At 37.7% G+C, this 13,271-nt stretch overlaps 1 protein-coding gene across 1 annotated transcript in view; it reads left to right on the plus strand.

The window, feature by feature from the left end:
* Positions 1 to 13,271, plus strand: part of ece2a (endothelin converting enzyme 2a) — a 64,794-nt gene that overhangs the window by 16,735 nt on the left and 34,788 nt on the right. Inside the window, exon 2 of the mRNA XM_060871858.1 lies at positions 12,796 to 13,079. Within this exon, the coding sequence (XP_060727841.1) occupies positions 12,796 to 13,079 (284 nt within the window). The remainder of the gene's footprint in view (positions 1 to 12,795; positions 13,080 to 13,271) is intronic.

A 13,271-nucleotide genomic window follows, 5' to 3' on the forward strand; every position in this document is an offset into this window, starting at 1 on the left:
CTCTGTCTGCTAATATTTATGTTTATAGTATGCTGCGGGCTGTTAACATTTCCGCTGCATCATCACAGGTTTTTCAAAAAATTCCTATCTTTCAATTTATCCAGAAAAACTTTTTTTTTTTCGACCCTGAAAACCCATCTGCTCAGTCAGCACAACTTGGAATCCTATAAGGAGAAAAACTTCACTTGGGGAAAGCTGATTACGTAACTATTACAGAAACTACACTGAGTATGCAAAAAAGATGTCGTGTCACAATATACAGTAGGAAACAAAAATAACATGAAATCCGCTCAGCAACATGAGCAACTCAGAGTAGTGATCCTTGTCTTGATTCTAGCTGACTAGAATTGGTTTTCTTGCAACTTTTCACGAATATTATAAGCTTACTAACTAAGTAATATGCTAGAATGTAGGTTGTTATCTGACTAGCAGAAAAATGTAATTAGTTCTGTCTGTTCACATGTATAGATAATGCCGTTGGCTAATATATAATATAAAATTAAATAATTACTTTTTAAAATCAGAAGATTATATGCGTAGAAGATATATAAATATGTACAGTACAACTATAACCAATGTAGTACAGAAATACGGATTTGTGCAACAGTGCGATGTATTCAGGATTGCAAAAAAAAAAAAAACCAGGTCTAGCAGTATATGCTGAAAGTGTGTTTGAGCTGATAGTTTGTGGGCAGGCTGCATTAAGAGGGTTTTCTCAACAAATCAAATGCTTAATTCATCAAATTATCAGGCCATAACAAGCACTTTAAAAGGTATCTCAGTGTTGTTTTGTGAATGGAAATTATGCAACTATGTTGTAACCTTTAAGTGTGAAATCTAGGTTGCAGAAATTCATGAGGGAAAGTTTAAAATTAAAAAAGCTGTTTGTTTGCTTTTTTGATATATTACTTCGATATATTACAGAGTTTTAGACTGATGGTATTATTAGTGTGTGACCTAGTATTCATTGATGGATTCTTCAAAGTTCTTCTGTATGTCACTCTGGATAAGAACAGCTGCCAATTGCCATAAAATGTCAATGTTAACAGAGATGGGCAGAAGTCTGTGCCAATCTGGTCCAGTTGTTTCCCTGCCAGAAGAATATAATACAGAAGAGCTAGATCCATTACTTGCAATTTTAGTGCTTTGGGTTATTTGTATCTCTCTCTCTTACACATACACTCACACACACACACACACACACACACACACACACACACAGAGAGAGAGAGACTTGTTATCTGTTACCAGTTACCATAGTGATGAAGAAAAGGAAAAATCTTTCCTTATATAATATCTGAAATCTTCCCGGTGTCTGAACTTTACTGAAGCACACTGTGTTGCTCCGTCACTCTTTACTATAGACAGATTAATATATAGAGCACTGGGCAGTGACAGAGACACCAGACCCAAACACAGACTATTGATTGCTTGGAATTGCACCATTGTGAACTGTTGTTACATAAACAATATGCACTTTCACGAATCTTAAAATGCAGAAGTATTAAAAGTGATTTTCAGTATTAAATGTATTTTTCTGTGCAGCATTTTATAGCATATATTTTTTCACTATATTCTTTTACATTACATGTACTTTAGTAATTTTTGTTGGTGTTTGTTCACAACATGATTCAGTTCACACACATCTCAAACAACTCAATTAGCAACCTAATATTGCACCTAATATACAAATATTGTCCCTGAAGCACAAACGATAGGCTCAGTTCTCATGTACATTAAAGTGGAGGTATAAACAGCAGCTAGATGCAGTTCAGGGTACATTAAATGGATATTGAATGGAAATTATATTGCAATAGTAACTATATATTGTAATGACAATGCACTGATCAGCCATGACATTAAATGGACCTGCTCTCACCAAGATATCTGAAGGCCAACCATTGCCAATAGGGGATGAACTTGGTCTGCAACAATGTTCAGGTAGGTGGTTCATGTCAAATTAACATCCACATGCATGCCAGGAACTGAAGTGTCAAAGCAGAACATTGCCCAGAGCATCACACTGCCTTATCCTGCTGCCTTACCTTTGTTCATGGCTCCATGGTTCAATTCCTATGCTCACATGCCCATTGTAGGCACTTTTAGTGATGTACAGGAATTAACATGGGCACTCTGGCCTGGCTGCAGGCACAATGCACTGTGTGTTTTTACACCTTTCCATAGGCAGCATTAACTTTTTTTGTTGGATCAGACCAGACAGCCAAGAGATTACTCCCCTTGCACATCACTTAGCCTTGGATGCCAGTCTCTGGTTCTATGGTTCACTGGTTGTCCTTCCTTGGACCAGTTTTGGAAGATATTAACCACTGCATCTAGTCATTACAATTTGGAATGTGTCAAAGTGACTCAGGTCCTTATGCTTGCCAATTTTTCCTGCTGTCAAGAAATAACCTTGTAAATTGGTAACATGCTGCCTAATATTCCCCATTTGTAACATTCAAACACATAACTCTGCTTATGCCTGAAATATCCAAAACAAGTACTTTTGCTCGAACTCTGAGAACTGGCAGAGCACCGCACCATGGGTCAAAACAGGCTGTCTTCTCCCATGATCCTTTACTTAACCATTTACCCTTTAGCTCTTGACTGATTGTGGAATAAATTGGTTATAAGATAAAAGTTTGTTATAATAGAAATTTCTTTTGTTGCTATAGCCTACTGACAAATATTCTATATGCCATTCTCACCATTTATATAATGGTTTTATTGGTAGGTTAATATCTGTCTGTGTCTGTCTGTCTGTCTGTCTGTCTGTCTATCTATCTATCTATCTATCTATCTATCTATCTATCTATCTATCTATCTATCTATCTATCTATCTATCTATCTATCTATCTATCTATCTATCTATCTATCTATCTGTTTTTACTAGAATATTATTTTATCTGAATATTCCCCCGTGAACCGGCTATTGGGTCTGTCTCATGAAATGCTGGATCATTGGTCACACTAAATAAACCAGAGGGAGTGCACATATCCTCCATATTGTTAATATATCATTCACTGTGTGTCTCTTTTTCTGTCCCTTTTGCCCTCATTCTTTTCTGGATGTGATGCCTGCTAATAGGCCCTCTGGTGCATGTGTATCTGCCAGTCTGAATATGCATGTATTTGCATATTTTGTATTACCTTGTTTAGGTAATGAGTCTGTAGAGTGGGTTGTGCCCAAGGTCTTGTGTGTGTGAAGTACATTAGGTCTCATCAGGAATTCACTTTGAGTCAGCTCTGCACCAAATCACACATCTTGAGGGCACACACCCTTGCAGTTATGTGTCTCTGTGAAAGGTCAGGATATAGAGCAAGACTTGTCAAAGTGTGTGTGTGTGAGCACATGGATGTGTGTGGACATGTGCGTGTGTGTGTATGTAATGATAATTATGGCATAGACAATTGCGATGAGCATGCTTGAGTCGTCAGTAGCTGTTGTACTGTTAAATGTTGGGGGTGGAGATCAGTTGTACATGAGGCTGTAGTGTGATGATGACTATGATACATTATCATTAAAATTTGACATTATTGTCTGCTTTTAATTGTAAAAGGGTACTGTGGTTTGTGTTGAATTTAGTAATCTATGTATTAATTGTATGTTTAAATTTATAGCAGTTAGCTGTAAATAAATCACAGTTTGATTCAGTTTATGTGCTTGATGTACAGTATATGCAGTTTACCCTGAGGGTTTAATCAGTATCATACAATAGTACTGGGTTCCCACAAACCATAGGAGGTGTCAGTGTAGGCAGCCATGTTTTGGCATCACCACAGACAGTGTCTCGGACACAGATTTCTGCCCGGCAGGGGGGTAATTAGAAATATCCTCTTGGCTGCTGATCCACACATACAGGACATCTTGTCTGGCCTCCTTTTTATGGTTGTTTTTACATTGTTTGTGTTCATCAGAATTATTTCTACAACTGAAAACTCTGTAATAAACTTTTAACATTAAACAACAACACAATTTTGATTTGGAAACTGTGTATGAGAGAGGTTTTCAATGAGGACCGTGTGTTACTTCAAGACAGTAGTTGTAAAATCTTTTAGGAGTGTGATTGCATCAATAACTCACCCAGTGACTTCCGGCCAAGATATCACATGATATCTCAGCACAATTTATGTCAGCACAGACTTTTGATTATTAACCTGTTAAACTGCTCTGCGGCACTAAACTCCACCGGAGGTGAGGGAAAGAGATGGAAAGAAAAAACTATTCTTTTCTGAAACTAGATGTTGATTAATACATTATACACACACACACACACACTCTCTTAAAGGCTAACAAAAACAGTATAATGGAAAATAGACACTTATGATGTTAAACAAATAAGAGAAGGGTGCTATGCTGGTGAATTGAAGCAGAAGGATCGTGAGCATGTATGTGACTGGTATCTCCCAGTGGAAGAGATTTTTTTTCCTTAACTGCCCTCCACCTCCCCACCCCACCTACACCCTCCCTCTGGTAAACTCCTTGTTTACCAGACCTATCCATCTTTATCTAAACTATGCTGCTATTTAACCTGTTCCTCTCTATCCTGTTTCACTTATGCTTCTCAATAATATGCTTTCTGGCTGCTGCTCACTAAAATAAGAAAAGAAAAGAAAAGAAAAAGCAGCTGAGTGGGAAGGACACCATTAGACAGGAGCTGATGCAACATGGGCATGTGGTGTGAAACAGGATTGCTAAAGAGTTTGTAGTTGTGTTATAAACTATATAACACTGTTCTAAATTATATATAAAAATAGCACTGTTACTGCTAACCTGCTGTTTTGTACTGTAGTATGGACATATGGACATAGCCACTAAAATGAAAAGCTTCAAATTTGAAATGTTGATAATAGATGTGACACAAATATAATCTCCATTTTATTCAGTGCAATTGTCTTTAAAGAGTGTTTTTATTTGTACAATGAGGTCATGGTTCAGGAATTAGGGACCATGGCTACTGATTTTGAAGAGCTCAGATCTCAGCACCAGCAAAATGTCCATAGTTTGGTTTTAAACCAGCCTCTTAGCATTGCGCTCCTTATTTTGTATCGTCTGGTAGGATATATCTAAATTAATGCCCTGTTGTGCCTTTCTTACATTCTTAAATAACACATCATGTAAGCAACATCTGAAGAACATGGAACATGGGTGGTATCTGGAAAGAATAGTAGGATTCAGTACAAAAGATTTTGCAAGAGCTGTGTAAGTTTTCACACAGATGTATACATGACTGCAAGTTGAACAGTTAAGTGTGTATAAAGAATAAACAATACAGCAGCCTTCTGCAGGAGGGAGTGATTCACCAGTATACAGAGCTTCACTGGGGAACGAGATTAAGTGACTGCAATTATTGCATAATTAATAATAAATATTTGAAATTAATTACTATGTTCAGCATACAGCATCAATTGGAACTCCAACACATTGACTTATTTCTGTGAATTAAAGTATGTGTAGAACCACCACCACACATTTATTTGTGTGTGCAATCTATTGCTCCGGTTACATTTGGAAAACATGTGATGGTGAGAAAGTCCTCATTATTGTTGCCTTTCACACTGCCAAATATAAAAATGTAATGCATTGCAGCATGAATGATATAAATTGTCATTATTTGGCTCTTGGTTGGAAAATGCCAGACCTTGTTCTTGTGTGTTTATGAGGATGCTATTACTGTATTTTATTGGCTTCTCCAAATGTGGGGTGAATTGCAGACAGAGATCAACTTAAATTACATTGGACATGTTAACTCTGATTGACGAGCCACTAATTACCCTCAATGAAGAGGTTTCTTCCTCAGAAACACAATCCCTCTGTAAAGCTGCAGGTGTCAAATGTACCAGATGTTCCTTTTGTATTTCATCTTTTTCACTTGTCTTGTGTGCACCATAGTCAGTAATTACTCCTCATAATAAACATACATGCGGTTTCTTTTCTACCACTAGTATTTACATTAGGGATGCACCGATACCACTTTTTCTCTTCCGATCCGATTCCGATGTTTGCCAGTATCAGCCGATACCGATACGATATCTGTGTTCTGTTCTACCTTTAAAACTAAAGAATGTATACAACTCGCTTAGTTATTAAGATTTATTTGTTTGTGGCAAAGAAATACAAAAATGCCCATTACTGGATGAAAATAGAAAACACAAGAAACCTTAAAAAAGTATTAATGCAGTAGCAAACAGTACTTTTAACAGTTAGTGGTATAACAACCTAAACCATATATACTGCAATCATTAAATTAAATTATTTTCTGAAGAAAAGTAATAGTAATATGATGTTTGCTGTTCATTAATCAACCACCACGGGCATGGGCATCGGAAGCAAATAAAAAGTGGGTGTGTCCTGTCCCACACACATGTAATGGTTCCGACGCCCATGGATTTCAGGAAGCAGGAGCATGGTCAATGCTGTAGGTAAAACGCAGAATGGAGTTTAATTTATTAGGGAATTCCTCAAGCAGAATGGATTCGCATGGCGGCGCTCTGAAAAGTAATAAAAAAGACATATGCGCTGAATAGAGACGGTAAAAGTGGGTGGGTCCAATATTATTAGTCTTAAAAAGTGGGTGGGTTCTGCCCCACCCACATATAATGGTTCCGACGTCTATGACCACTGGTATCGGATTTGGATCGGTCACGCACCATCAATGCCCAATCCACTCAAAATGCTTGGATCGGCAACGATACCGATCCAAAATATCGGATCGGTTCATCCCTAATTTACATACAGGTGATTAGGAGTATTTCTTAAATATGCACATCCTCAAGCACTAGAATAATTAGATAAATTGCATTCTATGTGTAAAACGTGTTTTTCAGCGTTCTAATATTAATCCCTCTTGTATGTTGAGAAACCAGCAGACTTGCCTGCATATGTGAGAGTGTGAGTGAGTGTGGATGGGTATCTGGATTTCTCTGTATCTGGATTTTTGATTGTTTCTTTGCATTAGAGTTTGTTGGATTCTTGTATATTCCTCTTTAATTATACTATTTCATGCAAATATACATCTAAATTTGGTTGGCTGTATGTAGCTGGTTTGCAAAGTATTTACTTCCCAGAAAACCTACAGAGCAGCACACAAACTGGATCATCAGTAAAAATTAGTAATAGAGATTAACTATAAAGTGCTAATACTTGTATTACTTTAATCTTATTAATAATGTTCTTACTATAATTTCAGTAGCGATCACAGGTTTGAATCCCATGATGTTGCAGCAGTTCATGGCATGAAAGCCTTGGATCAATCACAGCGACGCTAACCAGTCACGAGCATCTGTGTTCATGTATGCAGAAGAGGGTAGATAGCAATATTCTCTTAGTGAATTCAGTGTTCTGTGATGTAGCACGATGAACATTTCAATAATATATGCTAGCTGAGAGAAGAACCACATGCTTTCCCCACTCTCCCCAGTTTATAACTGTCATGTGATGGGGAAAGTGGCTAGGACCTAGAAAATGAAAATTCAGAAAGACACTATAGCACTGCATGATGAGCCCTGAATGGCAGGTTTTGTCATTCTTTACCGTGATCACTATCATTGAATCATTTCAGTGATCTTTTTAAATATATAGGTCTATGAAACCTTGCTTTCATTCAGGATAGAATTTCTTTTCTATGGATGTTTGCAAAGCTTTAAAGTAGGTGAACAGAGACTATTGTGTTTTCTAGAGAGTGGTTGTAGTTTATAAACATAACTTGCAGTGATAATCTAGTAATAGTCATTATGAAGCCTGGTATATAAAAATAGCTAGTACAGTAAACTTACTTTGCTATTAAGATAAAACATGTAACTTACAACCAATTTTTGTAACTTTTTTACTTTTTAATATTAGCGTTCATTCTGAGTATACTGTTTGCTGTAGTTTGTACATTTTAGCTACTACCATTTCTCATCAAATCTATTAAAATGTCTGTCCAGACATTTTAATAGATTTGATGAGAAATGGTAGTAGTCAAATGTCAAATACATTGTGGTGTGTTTAGAACACATTGATGTCTGTCTGTCCTTGTCATGAGACCTTGTCGTTGTGAAGGAGCTTTTGTATTTCAGTGAATTTCAGGGCTATGACTCCAGGATTTTAATGCTCTCCGAATCACTAGTGTTGTCAAAATAATCGAAATGTAGAGATCTGGCAATAGCAATCCCAATGACAAAATTGTTAACAGAAAAATAGTTAAAAATCTATTCAAGATTAGGGTTACTTTGACCTATTCTCGGGTCAGTCTAGGGGTGGAGTCATGAGGCAGGTACCAGGACACTCTAGTAACCTGCTTGGGCTCAGTGCTAAAGGTGATGTGCAAACTTTTTTGGGTTCACCACCTGCAGGATGACAGGTAAGGGTCAGGTTTTAGTTGGATAGCGGATAGTTTTAGACAGACTTGACCATGAGTGGCCATGAGCTTGGAAATAACTTGGCCATGAGCTTGGCCATGAGTTTGGTGGCCCCAAAGATATATTAACTGATATCAACTTAAGATAGACAAACAACACCATGCATGGGTTTTGCTAAGCTACTGAGAGGGAGTTTAATCTCTACTGTGGATATTGTTGAATGTGGAAAAAAGTACTTTGAGGAATTTCTTTATAACTTGAACATGCCTTCCTTCAGGAGGCATTGGTAGAAATCTCTGGTGTTTGGTGTCCTTCACTGTAGCCTTGGTTACCCTGGCATCTAGAAACAGTCTCATTCATAATAGCAAGGGTGTGGGGATGGATGAAATTTGGCCAGAGGTGTTGAAGGCAATAAACAAGGTTGGGGTTGAGGATCACAGTTACATGGAAAACTGGGGCAGTGACCTTAAACTGTACTTCCAAAACATTATACATTTATACCTTTATTCGTCACACAGTGAGGAAATTACTATGTTACAGCAGCAAAGGAAAAACAAACAAACAAACAAACAGAAATATTTTTGTTAAACTCGTAGAATATATATTAACTACTTAGCAAGCAGCTACTTCTACCACACCTGCTAGACAGTAGATTCAGCATTTCCTTGCTGCAAAAATCATTTGCTGTTACACTTTCAGTTGTCATATGACAAATAAAATTAATCAAACTACATGTCAAATACATTTTATTTTACTTTATATGTATGTATATTGTCATTGCCTATTCTATATGCAGAATCTGTGGAGATTATATGTTCAGGCAATGCCAACATACTATTTTTATTTTAACGGAATTGTGTGCTGAACTGTCCTAGTTTCGTTTTTTGAGAAGATGATCGCAATATAAAATGAAAGGTATTGATATTAAGCCTTAACTGATATTTAAAGATAAACACTAAACTAATATAAGTTAACAGAATATAGTGTTTCAGACTTGCATCAGTAGTTATGAACTAACAAATAAGAACTAACAAATCAACATACATGAGATGTTTTTATATGTATTTTATTGTTGCTGTTTATATTTTAGGAATATATATCTCAGTCTGTCATGTTTGCAGCATGTTGCAGTGACCCCTGGCTAGGTTCTGCTCCCATAAATTGTACATCACTGTTGACTAGATCCCTTAGGCTTCTGAGAGCTTATGTTACAAACTTCACTTGGGCTAATAAAGTTTTAAAATAGCTCAAGATAGCAACAGGGTTTTCCCAAAGGGTAAATGATCAATCAAAGGTGACAAGGGTGTGTTATAAACAGTACTGGAACACATCCCTGCAGCCTAATACCTTGGTTTGATCTGCCAGAACATTCCAATGGTTTTCCTCAGAAGGGAATTCCTTTTTCTGTCCTACCCATGTCAACAAACAAACAAGAAGGCAGTAGGGAAAGATGGAAGCAGAAGAATGAGAGACAGATGGTGAGAGAGGAGATGCGGGTGAGAGACAGAGATAGTTTTATCTGTATTTCCAGTGCTAAATTTAACACTCTGCTTGTCTTCTATCTTATTAAATCTTCTCAGACGTTTAGAAATAAAGTGACATTTTGTGCTTTAGACCACAATACTGCCCTGGAAGTCAACAATGTACATAAATGTTAATTGAAAGAATGCATAACTTTAGAAAATAACAACCAGAGTAATTATCGTACAGAAAATTGAGGTTTTATAAGGAGCAACTGGTTTTGTATAAACGTTGTTTGCTACAGCCAAATGGTCCCATGTTTGCAGCCAACATATGTAAGTACATCTAAGGTACTGGTTAGGGTTAAGGTATAAAGGTCACATAGCTATATTCTGTTACAGTACAACTTGAATCAGGTTTTCCTTGCTCTAACACCTAGTTCAACTCAGCAGCTCGTTATCAAGGTCTTGATGAATTAAATCAGGTGGGATGGAATGGGAAGTGTGTTACATGAAGCACCCACAGCCCCAGAAATGTGTCCATGTTGTCATGACAGAAATAGACAAAGTCTAGGGGGGTGTCCTTGAAGATAGAGCGAAGTTCAGTGGGGCTTTTTCTCTCTCACAGTCTTTCTCTCAAAAGCACAAAGGTTGCCTTCCTGTGTAGAGACATCACTTTAAATTTAGTAGATTGAATTTGTTGACATTACTTGATATTTTTGCCTCAACTGCTAAACCATGGATCAAGATGTAGACATTAAAAAAAAAAGAACTGAGAGAAAAGGAGAGAGCCTGTGATAAAATTTCTTTGCTAAGTCGCAACTTCTTAAGAGCGCTTTAATTAACCAAATGAAAGGAGTGATAATTAGTGTTACTCACGGTTATGGAACATAGGTGGCAAAATGGTGACAGCCCTGCTGACTTTGTCAGTTACACGCTGGATGAGGCTTGTACTTGCACAAAGACAGACTAAATTGGTCATAGCCTGATAAATCCATCTATTAAATGAAAACATTTTGTTCTTTATAGAAATAAAAAATGTTTTGACTGGGATACTGTTGTGTATGTTTACATAAGAAGTCTGTAGGAGTATGAAATATAGAGATGTATAGACTCTGCATCATATGGTAGATCCCACAGTTAGATTCATAACTCATTACAAATGTGGATACAAATGTACTGTACAATATAGAGAATACACACTAGTCAGTGCTATTTTGTGTAAAGTTTGCCTCGCACTGTTTGCACTAGGGGGGCACGGTGGTTTAGTGGTTAGCACGTTCGCCTCACACCTCCAGGGTCGGGGTTCGATTCCCGCCTCCACCTTGTGTGTGTGGAGTTTGCATGTTCTCCCCGTGCCTCGGGGGTTTCCTCCGGGTACTCCGGTTTCCTCCCCCGGTCCAAAGACATGCATGGTAGGTTGATTGGCATCTCTGGAAAATTGTCCGTAGTGTGTGAGTGAATGAGTGTGTGTGTGTGCCCTGCGATGGGTTGGCACTCCGTCCAGGGTGTATTCTGCCTTGATGCCCGATGACGCCTGAGATAGGCACAGGCTCCCCGTGACCCGAGGTAGTTCGGATAAGCGGTAGATAATGAATGAATGAATGTTTGCACTAGGGTGCACACGATGCACTTATTGTGGCTAGGACTGTGCTTAGGTCTATGGTGTTTTATGTAGCACCATGGTCCTGAAGAAACACTGTTTCATTTTACTATATGTACTATGTCAGCTATATATGGTTGAAATGACAATAAAAGCTTCTTGACTTGAATTGAATCATTTAATAAACTAACAGCTCATTCAATAAATAAAAACAATAACATTGTTGATAAACGTTGAACATTGAGTTTTTTCTAAGTGACTTTGAATAGAATTCGCTAAAGATCCAGTATTGCTGTCACGGTTTAGCATGTTTTGATCATCTTTATTATCACTCATATTAAATCTAAATTGAGTTGACTGGAGAAGAAGCAACATGAATCAAACTGGTTGATCAAACCTCTGTGTAGTGTAATGCTGTTTCAGGATATTCAGGTCAACTATCACAGAGCACCTGAGTAGGTCTGGATCAGGGTGAGCTGATCCGAGGGGATTTGACTAGCCTGTGAGGAAGTAGTGTGTGTTACACAAATACTTCTGAACCTGGTGGAGTTTTAATAACCTCTGTGTATTTGGTATACATCCAAATTGTGCTAACTGGACAGCCCTCTAGTCAAGATGCTTAGTACGGCCATCCTTAAAAATATTTTGGTTTGCAGTAACAGTAAAAAAAAAAGGGTCAGTAGGTAGATCTATTTTTTTTTTTCAAGTTTCAATGTAAAAAAAAGTACAATCGTGGTGATGGTGATTACGTAAGTATGAATTTAAACAAATTAGCATATCGTGACGTCACTGAATGGGTCTTCAACCCGTGCCTTCGGGCGCATCATTGCAAACCTCATTTTGACGCAGGCTATATAGACCACAAACAAATTTGTTTGAACGGTGACCGCAAACATTTTGTTTACTGCAGCCGCAGCCATCACTACCAAGCGCGAACCGTTGACTCTGACAGTGAACAGTATGAGACGAAGGGAACACACAGGCCATAGTGTGACATCTGTTAAACAATAGTGTAAACATAGATGACGTCACAGGTTTTTATTTAAAAGAAAGAATGTATCCTTCATTTGTATGTAGGCCTAGGCAATTTATATATTTACAGTACTTACTAAAATATTAAGATTATTTTATTGCTTTTATATTAGTTGTTTGAAGAGTAAAAAAAAAATTGGTCGGTCTTAACGCAAATTTACAACCGGCAAGTCGGTCCTAATTACTTATTATAAAAAATAATAATAATTTGAGTCGGTCCTAAATTGACAGGGTCGGTCGGGTTACGGCAAACAAGAATATTTTTAAGGGTGGCCTAATTAAAAATGTTTTTATCAATTGTTGGTTGTACTTAGTAGACTTTTAACATTGTTCTTTTTTTTGTATTTGCTGTGTCAGGCTGTGGGAACAGCGCTCTAAGCTTGCACCTGTACCTGGCTGGCTACACGACCATCACTAACGTGGACTACTCAAATGTGTGTGTGGAGAACATGGCCCAGCGTCATTCAGATTGCATGGGCATGAGTTGGGTGTGCATGGATGCCCGTCGTCTGGCTTTTCCTGATTCCTCATTTGACGTGGTCATAGAAAAGGGCACGTTGGATGCCATGCTTGTGGAGGAACAAGACCCCTGGAACATTTCAGATGCCAGCACCCAACTACTGCACAAAGTACTCAAAGAGGTAATACAGTCTGTTATATCAGTAGGAACTGGTATTTATGTTATTTTATTTGTTATTTACATATATTTATTTCTTCTAGTTCATTAGGAAACTGACACACCGAGCTGAGGCAGCATTAGAAAGAGAGTTAATTTTTGGTGGACTTTTGGTGGAAATAGAGGTCTTTGATTGGCTGTTCGGCTGAGTGAATCA

This window comes from Tachysurus vachellii, chromosome 1, assembly GCF_030014155.1.
Source record: "Tachysurus vachellii isolate PV-2020 chromosome 1, HZAU_Pvac_v1, whole genome shotgun sequence".
NCBI classification, from domain to species: domain Eukaryota; kingdom Metazoa; phylum Chordata; class Actinopteri; order Siluriformes; family Bagridae; genus Tachysurus; species Tachysurus vachellii.